General features: G+C 44.5%; 1 protein-coding gene across 1 annotated transcript in view; it reads left to right on the top strand.

Annotated features, from left to right (window-relative positions):
- The window catches only part of LOC136638492 (mannosylglucosyl-3-phosphoglycerate phosphatase-like), a 48998-nt gene that overhangs the window by 16934 nt on the left and 15034 nt on the right, over positions 1-17030 (top strand). Inside the window, exons 2-4 of the mRNA XM_066612536.1 lie at positions 1211-1349; positions 14038-14189; positions 16194-16774. Coding sequence (XP_066468633.1) covers positions 1211-1349; positions 14038-14189; positions 16194-16774 — 872 coding nt within the window. The remainder of the gene's footprint in view (positions 1-1210; positions 1350-14037; positions 14190-16193; positions 16775-17030) is intronic.

The raw sequence follows: 17030 nt of genomic DNA, 5'->3' as shown, positions 1-17030 counted from the left end.
TCTGCCTGTTTTGATGCTATAAAGGCAATAGAATTATACCAGAAAAAAGTGGCAAATCTTAATTTTAATATCTTTTGGTCATCTTCTCTAGGTCCAATTTTGTAGCTTTTTCATGACAGCTGCTTGCATTTATCTTTGAGTCCAAGAGAAATTATTTTCACTTCAAATTGTGAGATTATCCATTCTTTTGAGAAGCGAAGTTCCCTATTGTCTAAAAGACAAGAGATGCCACTTGGCCAGCTCTGACTTTGGTTATTCAACCTGACCAGTTTATCTTTCAAATATTTTGATGTTGGGCTACGGACAAATGACTTTTTAATGTATTTCAGCGAATGAACAGATATCATGAAGCTGCAGCCTTACGAAAGGCAGCGGCCCTATGAAAAGCAGATATATTTGTTCATTGTTTTCAGTCTCTGAGTGTAGCAGAGATTATGCCCTCCAAAACAACACAATGGCCAAACAACACAACTTTGTTGCATTGGTACTGGAATTGTTACCTATAGCAGCAGCAGGTGCTGTAAGGGAAACCGGTGTTTGCAAGCTCAGCTACCTGGTCAACACTTGGACCATACATTAATGACTTTTCACAATGAGGCACACACCACCACACTACCCCGGAGAGATACAGTGCCATTCAGTGGCCTGCTGGAGTGGCTGACAATTGCCTTGTGGTTGCAGCCATTATGAAGTTGTGAAGGTCTGTGGTTTCTGGTTGCCATGGTTTCTGAATAATGTTGCACAAAGAGCTGTTTTATTTAGGGCCCTGTGTGCCGCTTATCTGTGGGGAAGTATCAAAAACATGATTTGCCTGGAGGAAGAGAAGCAAGGTCCTTTCCCGTGAGACGTTATTTATGAGGAATTTGTCAGAGATAAAAATGGATGCAGGGCCCTACAGTCCAGAGAAAATCACTGGGATTTAAGACAGTTTAATGGTGTGTTAGGTACAGCTGTTGGGGGAATGTGCTCATTTTTCTTTCTCAGAAAACAAACACACAGTGCTGTCCTCTTTGCATTTCCTTGCACAAAGAGCATCGCATTGCCCCACAGCAAATACCATCTGCCACCTCCTATAGAGCCTCCAGGTCATGTGACTCCAGTAGTCTTTCCCTCTCTGGCTCACTGCTGGTGTTCAGAAGCCATTTTGTCCCCCTCACAATGGAAGACCTGCTTGCTCAGGAGCATGACTGCTTTTCCCTTTCCTCTGCAGGGGGGAATAAAAATGGTGCAAGCACCAGCCTGGGTCCAGGATCCCCAGAGGAGAACCCGAGCGACCTGGTCATTCTCCACTTCAATGATGTCTATGAGGTGGAGTCTAGGAAAGAAGAACCGGTAGGAGGTGCTGCCAGGTATAAAGCTCCTCGGCCCTCAGGATGGAAACATGTGCATGTGAGGAGGGTACATATGCTCAAGCCCTTCCAGCTTGGTTTGTGGAGAGCATCAATTTCCTTAGGGCTGACTGCCAGAGATCTGGCAATGCATCACCCCTGCCTTCCGTCCTCTGCTTCTGAGAAGGCACTATGCCTTTTGGACGCCTTTATCCAGCCATCTTCAACCACTGTGCCATGGCACATTGGTGTGCCATGAGTGAGCCACAGGTGTACCACAGGAATTTGGGAGAAGGTCATGGATTAGTAGGGCCAATGGGGGATGTGAATCCCCCACTGGCAGCGTGGTGTGCCTTGTCAATTATCAAAAACCTGATGGTGTGCCTTGACAACTTTAGTGCCTTGTCAGTGTGCCATGAGATAAAAAAAGCTTGAAAATTGCTGCCTAAGGACAAATCCTATCCAATTTTCCAGTGCTGGTGCAGCCGTGCTAACAGGGCATGTACTGCATCCTGCAGCAGAGGGGCAGTCATGGAGGCCTCCTCAGTGTAAGGGAATGTTTGTCCCCTTTCCTTGGAGCTGCATTGTGGCTGCACCAGCATTGGAAAGTTGGATAGCCCCTTATAACCCCTTATAGACATAACCCCTTATGTCATAACCCCTTAAGACCCCTTAAGACATAACCCCTTATGTCAGTGCTTTCCAGCGCTGACATAAGGGCAATGTAGCTCTGAGGTAAGGGAATAAACATTCCCTTACTTTGAGGCGGCCTCCGTGAGTGACACCCAACTGCAGGATGCAGCACATGTCCCATTGGCACCGCTATGCCAGTGCTGGAAAGCACTGACATAAGGGTTTAGGATTGCGCCCTAAATCTTTTACAGAACCTCAAATAGCTTTCATTATGTAGCTGAAGCCTCAACTAGCCAACCATGGGGAATGGATGTGGGAATAACAGGTATTGGACAGTCCCAGGGTTTTATTTGAGCCAAAGACTAAATTAGTCTCAGCATATTCATTCAGTGCTATGGCTCAGTCTCATCCGCTTGGGAAGTAATAAAAAAAGAGATGTGCTTTGAACAAGTGCAAAGTGTCTTTCATTCACTGCTAAAAAATCACTAGCAGCTGCCAGATAAGAGGGTGGGACTCTTGTAGGCCTGAGACCTATAGATAGGCCTGAGGCCTAGTGCTCGACTTTGACCAGGTTGACTAGAAGTCCTCTTTTTCCAGGACATGTCCTCTTTTTTAGCCTCGTGTCCTGGAAAAGAACTTAAATGCCTTCCTTTTCCCTGTGAGCAGGTAGCGCATAGACTTCTTGTAATTAATAAATTATATGTTATATAGTTTTAAATTTAATAATAAGTAATATAGTGTTTAAATTAACCACATGAAATCAGTATACGAGTGCTTTTAGCTTTTATTTTGTCATGTCCTACATTTTGGGGTGCCTTGTCCTCTTTTGTGGTTATGACAGCTGGTCACACTGACTTTGACCTAATGCATTGGTGGTTTCTACTTGCCTGTCAGATAGAGGCCCTGTGAAAAAAATGCAGTTTTATGTAATACAGTTTTAAATTTAAAAAGTAACACCGTGTTTAAATTAACCAAAAAACTGAAAAAACTCCACAGTCAGGGAATTAGAGGGCAGGTCCTCTCCTGGATTGAGACCTGGTGGAGACCAGGAAGCAGAGAGTGGGTGTCAATGGGCAATTTTCACAATGGAGAGAGGTGAAAAGTGGTGTGCCCCAAGGACCTGTCCTGGGACCGGTGCTTTTCAACCTCTTCATAAATGGCCTGGAGACAGGGTTGAGCAGTGATGTGGCTAAGTTTGCAGATGACACCAAACTTTTCCGAGTGGTGAAGACCAGAAGTGATTGTGAGGAGCTCCAGAAGGATCTCTCCAAACTGGCAGAATGGGCAGCAAAATGGCAGATGCGTTTCAGTGTAAGTAAGTGTAAAGTCATGCACATTGGGGCAAAAAATCAAAACTATAGGCTAATGGGTTCTGAGCTGTCTGTGACAGATCAGAATAGAGATCTTGGGGTGGTGGTGGACAGGTCGATGAAAGTGTCGACCCAATGTGCAGCGGCAGTAAAGAAGGCCAATTCTATGCTTGGGATCATTAGAAAAGGTATTGAGAACAAAACAGCGAATATTATAATGCTGATGTACAAATTGATGGTAAGGCCACATCTGGAGTATTGTGTCCAGTTCTGGTTGCCACATCTCAAAAAGGACATAGTGGAAATGGAAAAGGTGCAAAAGAGAGCAACTAAGATGATTACTGGGCTTGGGCACCTTCCTTATGAGGAAAGGCTATGGCGTTTGGGCATCTTCAGCCTAGAAAAGAGACACCTGAGGGCGGACATGATTGAGACATAAAAATTAAGCATGGGAAGGATAAAGTGAATAGAGAGATGCTCTTAACACCAGAACCAGGGGATATCCACTAAAATTGAGTGTTGGGAGGGTTAGGACAGACAAAAGAAAATATTTCTTTACTCAGCGAGTGGTCGGTCTGTGGAACTCCTTGCCGCAGGATGTGGTGACGGCATCTGGCTGGATGCCTTTAAAAGGGGATTGAACAAGTTTCTGGAGGAAAAATTCATTATGGGTTACAAGCCATGATGTGTATGCGCAACCTCCTGATTTTAGAAATGGGCTGTGTCAGAATGCCAGATGCAAGGGAGGGCACCAGGATGAGGTCTCTTGTTATCTGGTGTGCTCCCTGTGGCATTTGGTGGGCCGCTGTGAGATACAGGAAGCTGGACTAGATGGGCCTATGGCCTGATCCAGTGGGGCTGTTCTTATGTTCTTATGTTCTTAACCACATGAAATCAGTATACGAGTGTTTTTAGCTTTTATTTCATCATGTCCTATATTTTTCTTGGATGTCCTACATTTTGGGGGGCCTTGTCCTCTTTTGTGGTTATGGCATCTAGTCACACTGACTTTGTGTGGATTGGTGGTTTCTACTTGCCTATCAGATAGAGGTCCTGTGGAAAAGAAAATGCAGAATGGCCTCGGAAGTCCAATTACTGCCCTTCTTCTCACTGCTGGATTCTAGCAGGGAAAGAGACAGCAGAGAGCAAGGACAGCATGTGAGCTGTATGAATGTCCTGTAACTTTGCAGAGAGTGATAGCCCCCATGAGCCCCACTTGCCCTATCTTTCAAAGAGCACTAAGTGACTATAACTCAGCACCAGTAGATGTTGCCCAGGCATGAGTTATTGAGAAAGTCTCTCTCTTCAACAAGTCTCTGTTTTAGCCCTGTGTTTCATGCATTTTCATGTGTGTGAGACCCTTTTTCTGTGCTGCCACTTTTAGGACAGAGCCCCCCCCCCCCCCACTACCAAAAGTGGGGACCAAAAAGATAATCTTACAGAGCTACACAAATAATCACGGAAAACTCCTGTTGGTCTGATGACAGCTGTTGGGTAAAGAGAGAACCGAATGTATTAAGTCTGCTGTTACTAAGATTTTTTTATCTATGTTCTGTTTCTGTGAGATGATAACAAGCCAGCCTGCATTATGCATATTCAAACACCAATGCCTGTGCTCCCTTAATAAATAAAAATGTCACTGTTTTCAAGTGTGGGAGTGAAGAAGGAGAACCTAGACTGCATTCATCTGAAAGAATAAGAACATGCATGTCCACTAGATTACTCAATTTCAACACTGATGTTTTTAGATATTTATTCCATAGAATAGCTATGCTTGTCTCCAGTAGTAAAAACAACAGAGGCTTGTGGCACCTTAAAGATTAACAGGTTTCTTAAGACTTCTTTTGGAATGAGCATTGTCATTTTCTGGGTTGCAAGGAATATTAGTAGTTTTTAATTTTTTTTAATGGATTGGAAACAGACTTAGGCTGCAATCCTAACCACACTTTCCTGAGAGTAAGCCCCCATTGAACAAAATAGGACTTACTTCTTTTTCAAGTGGGTGCTCCTTTTCAAGTGGGTGCTCCTCTTTTTTTAGCAGGGGGAGAGTAACTGGCCCTCTTCACCCCAGCAGTGTCTTTTCTAGTGGCTGCCTGCTGGTGTTCTTTTGCATCTTTTTAGATTGTGAGCCCTATTGGGACAGGGAGCCATTAGTTATTTGATTTTTCTCTGTAAACCGCTTTGTGAACTTTTTGTTGAAAAGCAGTATATAAATACTGTTAATAATAACTTCTGAGGAGACCTGGTTAGGATTGTGCCCCTAGAGTCCCTGTAAAAGCAACCTAGAAGGCAAAAAGAAAGATGCTACTGTACTCTTGAGGGAAAAAAAAATTATTTTCTCACCCAGGGTCCTATAAAACATGGAGCAAAAAACTGAAGAACCCCGTCCCCCATCCCACTTTTAAACCATCCCTAATAAACCAGGAAAGAATGGATCTTTTCTCAAAAATGAGGATTCCTATGCAACATTTCAGATATGTTGGTCTTATCTCCTTTGATTCTTTTTGTGTTGTTTGGCTTTGTACATTATTCATACGATGCCTTTGAAGTTTTGCTGAGGTTGATTTTTTTCTATTGTAGACTATTCTTTCTTTGTTGACTGAAAGAGCAGTGCTTCTTGGTGTGAAATTTGCTGACCAGAATTAAAGGGGCATGGCAAGTAGCTTGTTCTAAGGCAATGATGGGGAAACTCTTAGAGACCGCTCAAACTGCAACCCAAAACCCACTTATTTATCGCAAAGTACAACATGGCAATTTAACCTGAATACTGAGGTTTTAGTTTAGAAAAAACAACTCATACATTAACATCTTTTACCTGCTATTACTTGTAACCCTTAATGAACTTTTCCTCTAGAAATTTGTCCAATCCCTTCTTAAAGGCATCTAGGCAAGTTGTCATCACTGCTTCCTGTGGCAAAGAGTTCCACAGACTAATTACATGCTGGGTAAAGAAATATTGGCAGGGAGGGGGTGGCTGCAAGACCTTGCCACTGCTCATTTTCTCAAACAAGAATTTTTTTTTAAAAAAAGCCCTACCCACAGAAGTGGGCTCTAAGGCTGCAATCCCAGCCACTGTTTCCTAGGAGTAAGCCTCATTGACTCTAATGGGGCTTACTTCTGAGTAGACACGCCCAGAAGCAGACTCCAATCCCAGGCACCCTTTCCTGGGAGTAAGCCTCATCCACTGTAATGGAGCTTACTTCTGAGTAGACATGCACAGGAGCAGGTTCCAAGGCTGCAATCCCAGCCACTCTTTCCTGGGACTAAGCCTCATTCACTGTAATGGGGCTTACTTCTGAGTAGACATGCACAGGAGCAGACTCCAATCCCAGTCACCCTTTCCTGGAAGTAAGCCTCATCCGCTGTAATGGGGCTTACTTCTGAGTAGACATGCACAGGAGCAGACTCCAATCCCAGGCACCCTTTCCTGGAAGTAAGCCTCATCCGCTATAATGGGGCTTACTACTGAGTAGACACGCACAGGAGCAGGCTCCAAGGCTGCAATCCCAGGCACCCTTTCCTGGAAGTAAGCCTCATCCACCGTAATGTGATATCATTAAACAGATCATAACCAAAAATAAGCACTTTTTCTCACTTAGGAACTCATTAGCTGCAAATGACGGAAGAGAAAATACGCAAATCTTGATCATATTTCAAGATATGGGAGAGCCCAGTTTTCATGTGGGCTGCCCTTTCAGTAGTAAAACCTCAGCACAGCTCAACAGCTGAGAGCCTGAGGGCCGGATGAAAAGCTTCTGCAGGCCACATCCAGTCCCCCAGCCTTATGCTGGACACCCCTTGTCTCGGTCTTATGCAGTGCAATTCAGGTCAAAAAGAAAAATATAAATAAATGTCATTGATGCTGAATAATTCTGATTTAGGTTCTGAAATCCTTATGGAACTAACTGAACTATCTATGAATGATACTAGAATATTTTTCAACACTGATAAAATAAATGCAATTTACTGCCTAATCCTTGCATGCTGGCAGTGCAGTTTGACTTACGGCGTTGCAAAATGAGATGTTCTACAGCGCACTAGTGGACTGCTGCCAGAAATGCTGAGACATGCTGACCACATGGCAGTGGTACCAGTGAGTCAGTGGCAGAGCCGAATTGTGGGTATGGAATGGGAAGATTGGGGTGTTCCTTGGGAAGAACTGGGTGACAGGAAGGAGATGATAGGAGATAGACCTGGTGAGAATAATGCTCTTTTAAAAAACTCCCTGCACCCTTTTCCTTCTTGGACATACACCACCAAAAGATGTGGTGTATGTCCAAGGAGACCTATAGGTCTCCTTAGGTGGAAGTAAGTAAAAATAATGTTTGCCTACCTCCTATTTGCCCTTGGGTTGCCCCCTCCCTCATTGGCTGCAGTGCAGACCTTTTTGGCACAGCTGCATCAATGCTGGTGTTAGGGATGGGATTGAGGCCCTAGATTTTTTTTTTTTGGGGGGGGGGGGAGGTTAGATTTCCAATATTTATGGAAATTGCAATAAAATTCACAAACCACTTAACCCATTGAGGCTAGTGGAGCTACTGTAAATTAAAAAAAATAAACATTGCCATTTCAGCCCCATTAATTACCTTAATCTTAACCTTACCTTTAGTGACAGGGATAGAAACTCAATACGTAAAGACTTGACTCAAGTAGCAAAAAGAGGCATTTTCTGCGACTCATGTTGACTCAAGTCACAATCATCACTGACTCAGACCCAACTTGCAACATGGGGCCAGTGAATAGAAAAAGAGTAATGACTTGAATAGACTCAAGTTCTGACTCACTTTTGTGCGTGCTTGCAACTCTGTTTTGTATGTTTGTGTGTGCTTGCTTACTTTTTTTTTTGGCTGCACCTGACTCGTGCCACGATTTGTTTCTTGTAATGACCTGGACTTAAGTAAAGAATGACTCAACAGCAACTTAGTACGAATCGTGACAGCCGCCCATTATGGTTCGCAAGTCAACTTGAGTCAGGGGATCAGACTTGCAACTCAACTCATGACTCGGTGCAATGACTCCAGCACATCCCTGTTTCTGGATCACATTTGTTTCCTGTACTTCCCCTAGTGTGCTAAGGGCAATGTACATGGGGCATACCATTTTGTCCCCACAGAAAATATGCTGAGCTACAGAAATTTTCCCACCGGCAACCAGTCAGCTTTGTGGCCAAGCAAGTCGCCTTACTATAACTTGAACATTCTATCCGTTATATCTTACCTCATCAACTATCATGCTTCCATCATGCATTTCTAATATCTTACTAAGTGCTAATATTTTGCAAAGTGTATTTTTCCAGTTGCCTCCATAAATACCTGATAGAAAAGTAATGTCTTTTTAAAGTAGTCTTGTCTTCTTAAAAAATCTGCTGTGTTTAAAGGTGAGCAATTTAAGTTCAAAAATATTTGAGATGTATCTTAGAAGAGGAGATAATTAAACTTAAATCTAACAGATGTCTAGTTGTGGCACAATCTGGTGCACTGTTATGCACTGTTATATCCTATTACTTTCACCAGGACTTAAGTGCATATATGCTATGAGCTGGATTACCACCTATAAATATGTATTAAAGTTATGAAGACCGTGGACAGAATCAGAGTAACTTCTCTCTCACTGGGATGAATAAATTTTCATAAGAATGTAGCAGCTTGCTAGTAAATATTATTGGACTCAATTAGGTAATATGCCAACTGTGACTAGAGTACATCTCCATCTGTGTTGCCCAGCTATCACCCACATGAGTTGTGGACTATAGAGTGAAGTGGGCAAAGAAAAAGCAGCACGCATCGTCAGAAGCCCATTTAGATACACTGGGAAGTATATTTCCCATTCTAATTGGAAAGAAATATATCCAGAAAGTAGAAATGTGCAAAATAGGAGAGACAGGAAGTGTAATGTTTATGATTACACTATCCAGTGTTCTGCATCGAGTGCCACATGTATGATTATATGCCCCTGGGGCATAAGTCATGGGTGTGTCCTCGGTGCAAGGAGCTCCAGGCTCTCAGGGAACGCGTCCGCTCCCTTGAAGCCTTGGTGGCCGACCTGGAGAAGCGCAGGCAGCCAGAGGAGGACCGTGGGGAGACTTCCGGGGACGATCAGGCTTCGTCCCAACCTCAGGCGTGCAGCTCCTCGGCTGCCCGGGTGGGAAGTCTCGGGACTGGAGGACGTCATCCTGGAGAGGAGGGAAACAATCCCCTAGGGGGGATCCCTTCTCCAGGGGATGGGCCCGTATCCGAGCGCACTCGGGATACTCCTCGGCGGGAGGGGGGTCGGGGGCTTCTTGTAGTGGGGGATTCGATTATTAGAAACATAGAGAGGGGGGTTTGCGACGGATGTGAGGACCGCATGGTGACTTGCCTGCCTGGTGCGAGGGTTGCGGACATCACTTCTCGTCTAGACAGGCTAGTAGACAGTGCTGGGGGAGAGGTAGCGGCTGTGGTGCATGTCGGCACCAACGACGTGGGCAAGTGTAGCTGGGAGGTCCTGGAGGCCAAATTTAGGCTTTTAGGCAGGAAGCTGAAAGCCAGGACCTCAAAGGTAGCGTTCTCTGAAGTGCTACCTGTTCCACGCGCAGGGCCAGCTAGGCAAGCGGAGATCAGGGGTCTCAATGCGTGGATGAGACGGTGGTGTAGGGAGGAGGGGTTTAGATTCGTTAGGCACTGGGGAACGTTTTGGGACAAGCGGGGCCTGTACAAGAGGGACGGGCTCCATTTGAACCAGAATGGAACCAGACTGCTGGCGCATAACATTAAAAAGGTGGCAGAGCAGCTTTTAAACTGATCCCTGGGGGAAGGCCGACAGGAGCCGAGGGGCATCCGGTTCGGGACTCCTCATCCCTATGGGATGAGGATGGGGAGGTTAGAGAACAACAAGACAAAGGCAGGGTAGGAGAAGAAATTGGGAAAGGTAGGGTGATGGGATGTGATAGACGGTTTGGCACAATGAGAGGATGCGGGGACAAAGGAGCAAATAAGCAGCCCATCCTGGGGCATTCCGTGTATAAATGCTTTTATGCAAATGCCCGAAGTCTACGAGCAAAGGTGGGAGAACTGGAATGTCTGGTGACAAGGGAAAATATTGACATAGTGGGCATAACGGAAACCTGGTGGAATGCGGAGAATCAGTGGGATACCGCAATCCCGGGCTATAAACTCTACAGGAGGGACAGGCAGGGGCGTGTTGGAGGTGGGGTGGCCCTTTATGTTAAGGAAGGGATAGAATCCAGCAAAGTAGAGATTGAAGGTGGGTCCGACTCCACCTTAGAATCTCTGTGGGTTAAATTACCAGGCTTGTGCAGCGATGTAATACTGGGGGCGTGCTATCGTCCTCCAGACCAGAAATCTGATGGGGACCTTGAAATGAGGAAACAGATCAGGGAGGTGACAAGGAAGGACAGGGTTGTAATCATGGGGGACTTCAATTATCCTCATATTGACTGGGTCAATTTGTGTTCTGGTCACGATAAGGAAACCGGATTTCTTGACGTGCTAAATGACTGTGGCTTAGATCAGCTAGTCAAGGAGCCCACCAGAGGACAGGTGACTCTGGATTTAATTTTGTGCGGTACGCAGGACCTGGTTAGAGATGTAAACGTTACTGAGCCATTGGGGAACAGTGATCATGCTGCGATCCGTTTTGATGTGCACGTTGGGGGAAGAATACCAGGCAAATCTCTAACAAAAACCCTTGACTTCCGACGGGCGGACTTCCCTCAAATGAGGAGGCTGGTTAGAAGGAGGTTGAAAGGGAGGGTAAAAAGAGTCCAGTCTCTCCAGAGTGCATGGAGGCTGCTTAAAACAACAGTAATAGAGGCCCAGCAGAGGTGTATACCGCAAAGAAAGAAAGGTTCCACTAAATCCAGGAGAGTGCCCGCATGGCTAACCAGCCAAGTTAGAGAGGCTGTGAAGGGCAAGGAAGCTTCCTTCCGTAAATGGAAGTCTTGCCCTAATGAAGAGAATAAAAAGGAACATAAACTGTGGCAAAAGAAATGTAAGAAGGTGATAGGGGAGGCCAAGCGAGACTATGAGGAACGCATGGCCAGCAACATTAAGGGGAATAATAAAAGCTTCTTCAAATATGTTAGAAGCAGGAAACCCGCCAGAGAAGCGGTTGGCCCTCTGGATGGTGAGGGAGGGAAAGGGGAGATAAAAGGAGACTTAGAGATGGCAGAGAAATTAAATGAGTTCTTTGCATCTGTCTTCACGGCAGAAGACCTCGGGCAGATACCGCTGCCCGAACGGCCCCTCCTGACCGAGGAGTTAAGTCAGATAGAGGTTAAAAGAGAAGATGTTTCAGACCTCATTGATAAATTAAAGATCAATAAGTCACCGGGCCCTGATGGCATACACCCAAGGGTTATTAAGGAATTGAAGAATGAAGTTGCAGATCTCTTGACTAAGGTATGCAACTTGTCCCTCAAAACGGCCACGGTACCAGAAGATTGGAGGATAGCAAATGTCACGCCTATTTTTAAAAAGGGAAAGAGGGGGGACCCGGGAAACTATAGGCCGGTCAGCCTAACATCCATACCGGGTAAGATGGTGGAATGCCTCATCAAAGATAGGATCTCACAACACATAGACGAACAGGCCTTGCTGAGGGAGAGTCAGCATGGCTTCTGTAAGGGTAAGTCTTGCCTCACGAACCTTATAGAATTCTTTGAAAAGGTCAACAGGCATGTGGATGTGGGAGAACCCGTGGACATTATATATCTGGACTTTCAGAAGGCATTTGACACGGTCCCTCACCAAAGGCTACTGAAAAAACTCCACAGTCAGGGAATTAGAGGACAGGTCCTCTCGTGGATTGAGAACTGGTTGGAGGCCAGGAAGCAGAGAGTGGGTGTCAATGGGCAATTTTCACAATGGAGAGAGGTGAAAAGCGGTGTGCCCCAAGGATCTGTCCTGGGACCGGTGCTTTTCAACCTCTTCATAAATGACCTGGAGACAGGGTTGAGCAGTGAAGTGGCTAAGTTTGCAGACGACACCAAACTTTTCCGAGTGGTAAAGACCAGAAGTGATTGTGAGGAGCTCCAGAAGGATCTCTCCAGACTGGCAGAATGGGCAGCAAAATGGCAGATGCGCTTCAATGTCAGTAAGTGTAAAGTCATGCACATTGGGGCAAAAAATCAAAACTTTAGATATAGGCTGATGGGTTCTGAGCTGTCTGTGACAGATCAGGAGAGAGATCTTGGGGTGGTGGTGGACAGGTCGATGAAAGTGTCGACCCAATGTGCGGCGGCAGTGAAGAAGGCCAATTCTATGCTTGGGATCATTAGGAAGGGTATTGAGAACAAAACGGCTAATATTATAATGCCGTTGTACAAATCGATGGTAAGGCCACACCTGGAGTATTGTGTCCAGTTCTGGTCGCCGCATCTCAAAAAAGACATAGTGGAAATGGAGAAGGTGCAAAAGAGAGCGACTAAGCTGATTACGGGGCTGGGGCACCTTCCTTATGAGGAAAGGCTACGGCGTTTGGGCCTCTTCAGCCTAGAAAAGAGACGCTTGAGGGGGGACATGATTGAGACATACAAAATTATGCAGGGGATGGACAGAGTGGATAGGGAGATGCTCTTTACACTCTCACATAATACCAGAACCAGGGGACATCCACTAAAATTGAGTGTTGGGCGGGTTAGGACAGACAAAAGAAAATATTTCTTTACTCAGCGCGTGGTCAGTCTGTGGAACTCCTTGCCACAGGATGTGGTGCTGGCGTCTAGCCTAGACGCCTTTAAAAGTGGATTGGACGAGTTTCTGGAGGAAAAATCCATTATGGGGTACAAGCCATGATGTGTATGCGCAACCTCCTGATTTTAGGAATGGGTTAAGTCAGAATGCCAGATGTAGGGGAGAGCACCAGGACGAGGTCTCTTGTTATCTGGTGTGCTCCCTGGGGCATTTGGTGGGCCGCTGTGAGATACAGGAAGCTGGACTAGATGGGCCTATGGCCTGATCCAGTGGGGCTGTTCTTATGTTCTTATGTTCTTATGATGAAAAAAAGAAAAGAGGTGGATGTCAAGTCAAACATGTTGAAGTGCCTACTTCCAGAACTCTCTCTCTCTCTCTCTCTCTCTCTGTGATATTTATATATGAAATATAAATGAACTTTATACAGTTCTGGGAATCAAGGCACAGTGGTGAACTAAGATACTTCTTTTCATAAATAATAGATTGACTTGCTTACTTAGTAATTTATGATGATATTAGGTATGTTTATGAACTCTGAAGCTAAATAGCTATATGGAAATATGCAATTATTGTTTCAAATCTTAACTCCTTTTTGCATATGCAATTTGTTGAAATGTTAAAACAATAGAGGCCTTTAGAACACTGCAGAACTATTCCCAAGTTGTTACAATCCCCCACTACTTCTTTCTTCTCATAAAGACAGTTGTCACAGATTAAATATGGCCGATAAATCTTGACCTGGCAGATTTTTTTAATCATGGAAAATAATATGTTCTGTGGTATTAAAAATCACCAAGGGATTCAGTAAAATCAACAGGGTTTTATTACAAAGTTTATTACAAAGATTGTCCACAAGAGTTCTCAAAGAAGGTACTCTCATGGCCAAGTCACAAACCAGAACCGAATGTATCACAACAGTTTGTGTCACCCAGAAGAATCTGGAGCTGCAATGCAGCCATGCATCCAATTTCCTTTCCCCAGACAAAGTAAGAAACAGAATAATATGATTTTCCTTGTACAGTATTTTTAAACGCACCAGACTATTAAGATGAAATTTACGTTTTTGTCTTGTAGATTTGCTACCGCTCTCAAAAAGTTCAATTTATTGAATCCACTTATAATCTTTAGTGGAGACTGTATAAATCCTTCAGCTCTAAGTGCTATAACAAAAGGAAAACATATGGTTCCAATTTTGAATGCACTTGGAGTACACTTGGCTGTGTTTGGTAAGTACTACTTTTCATGTTATTCTTAAAAGCTTTCTTATTTCAGGCCTCCTTCAGATTTCATCCAGGTTTTGCTCAGCAGCAACCTCAGCAACCTTTATGTGAACACCTGTGCCGTCTCAAAATTGGAGAGTAACTTCAACCGTCAACACTGCTGGAATCAGATGATCCTGTGGAATAAAAGTGGAACCTATCTCAAAAGAGTCTTAATTTGGCTGCTGCGGAAAATGGCTGCCATGGCATCCTGAGCGCAAGAGGGCAGTCACCGCTGGCTTCTCAGGGAAGGGGACATTCATCCCCTTCCCTTGGATAACAAAAATAGCCCTGCAAAGTAGCCTCTGAAACTGCTGCAGTATCAAAGAGTTCTGTGTCAGGCCATACGGCCCAACATGGTGCTCAGGATCTGGTGGAGCTGAATATCATTTGGGGATAGTCCTCTGCAGAATCAATACAGATAGTGGCGTAGTTCAGGGAGTGCAGGGGGTAGCAACTGTACCGTGCAACAAGCTTTAGGTCAACAACCTGAGCTTGACACTAGTGGCCAAAATTGTGAAAACCTTGGCATTTTTGAATAATACCATCATTTTATATACCAGTCAATGCGGAATTTAATGTAGAATGTAATGAAACAAACAGCGTCAAAATATCTCTATCAAAAGTTATAGCTAAATAACCAAAAAATAAAAAATACAACTGCATTATGTAATAAAGATTGGATTTTCTTAACTCAAAACTGACCAATGAGACTGACTGTTCCGAGAGCCAAATAGGTGTTGTTATGATACAGTAGGGAACCAATAAGGTATTAATTTTTTTTGGGGGGGGGGGAGCCTGGGGGAAGATGGTAGAGCAAGTGGGCAACAAGCTGCTGGGGGGAGGAAGTGGGTTTTCCTTTCACTTTCTTTTTTAACAGCCCAGGCGTGACGTCACTTCCAGGGCATCATTTTGAGCTCAGCACTGGGCTACATGATCATTAGCTATGCCACTGGAGATAAGCATTTAACAGATAATGTAAAATAAGCACCTACAGGTGCAACCTATTTATCCACGGATTTTTTATGTGCTGATTTGTCTCAATTTGAATAAGGTGGGGGGAATTCAAAGTCAAACACACCTTTGTCTGCTTTGCCCTGTGATGGGCTCCATCGCTCCATGGGCTCCATTTCAAGGCAGCCCAAAACACTGCAAAAAGGCCCCACCTCACACAGGCAGGGAAATAGCCCTGGAGCCATGGAAGAGGTTCCCGTTGCAAAGGAACAGTAAGACTGCTGGATCCCCTGAGGCACCATAGAGGGGAAGGGGGGTTTGAAAACTTCTGTAGCCAGAACATGTGCAGCAAGGTGGAGCGCGTGTGCGCTCTCTCTCTCTCTCTCTCTCTCTCTCTCTCTCTGTGTCTCACACACACAGGGGCAGGTGCTTCAGTAGTAACAGAGGGGATTGCTTTAAAAAACCCAGGGAGTGTTTGCCCAATCCCCCCCTTCAGACTGAGATGGTGCAGGCTCTTCATGCTCCAGCCTACACAAACAAAACAGCCCAGCAAGCAAGTCTTCCCAGCAAGCCAAAGCATGAGATTTAGGCTACAATCTGATCCACACTTTCCTGGGAGTAAGCCCCATTGACTAGAATGGGGCTCACTTCTGAGTAGGCAGGCATAGGACTGGGCTCTTAAAAGCTCAGCATCCCACCTGTGAAAGAAGTGGAGACAGCTGGCAACAGGGAGGGCTGAAGGGGAGGCAAAGGAGCAGAGGGGGAGGTGATTGAGAACAGCTGCCTTTGTTTCCTTCCATCCCCAAGTGTCAGGCTGCAGCATATTTGCTTAACTCTATGCAATTTAGCACAACGTGTTTTTTCTTAATCGCGTCAGGTCAGGGAACAGAACTCACGAGCATAAATAGGCTCCACCTGTATATGTTTCTAACAACCATCTGTTTCTCTCTATAATTTTGTAATCATTTGTTAAAATGACATACAATTATATTAACAAACTGATTTATTTACTTTTAGGAAACCATGAGTTTGATTTTGGTGTGGATGCATTAGAAGAGTATATAAGACAAATGCAGTTTCCGTGGTTCCTCAGTAATGTACAGGATAAGTTTACCTCTGAACCATTAGGACATGGAAATATTAAAAACATTATTACATGGAACAATGTGAAAATTGGTTTTATGGGATTAGTGGAAGAAGATTGGCTGGACACATTAGGTACCATCAACAGATCAAACTTAAACTATGTTGATTATGTTAAAGTTGCCAACCAGCTATGTGTGGAACTTAAAGCCGAAGGAGCAGAATTTATCATTGCCATGACCCACATGAGGTGGACTAATGATACAAGACTTGCACAGAGCACTGAAGGAATCGACCTTGTCCTAGGAGGACATGATCATGATTATGGGATCAAAAAGGTGAATGGAACATGGATTGTGAAAAGTGGATCTGATTTTAGAAATTTCACAAAAATAAGTATAAGGAAGGTTGGTGAATCATTTCAGTACATGTTTCAAAAAATAGACATTTTACAGCATCTGGAGGAAGATTCCTTTATAAAATCATTAGTAAATGACAGTGCTCAGAACTTGCAGGTATGTTTATCTACTTGGCCATTGCCTTTTTTCCCACTAGACCTAAAGCGTAATAAAATGGAATAGTAACTGTTTATGGTGGGCCAGATGTTACACTAATGAAAAGCTGTGTTGGTTTTTATGGTGGACTGATGTATCTCCAATGTCCATTCAGACTCTGCTGTTCACATAGCAATCTGTGGAGGTCCCCCGACAATCCACATACATTTCATAAGGTGCAATGCAGGGTCAGTGCTTTGTGAAGCCCATATGTAGT

This window comes from Tiliqua scincoides, chromosome 2, assembly GCF_035046505.1.
Source record: "Tiliqua scincoides isolate rTilSci1 chromosome 2, rTilSci1.hap2, whole genome shotgun sequence".
Lineage (NCBI taxonomy): Eukaryota > Metazoa > Chordata > Lepidosauria > Squamata > Scincidae > Tiliqua > Tiliqua scincoides.
This window is presented reverse-complemented; position numbering and strand designations above follow the sequence as displayed.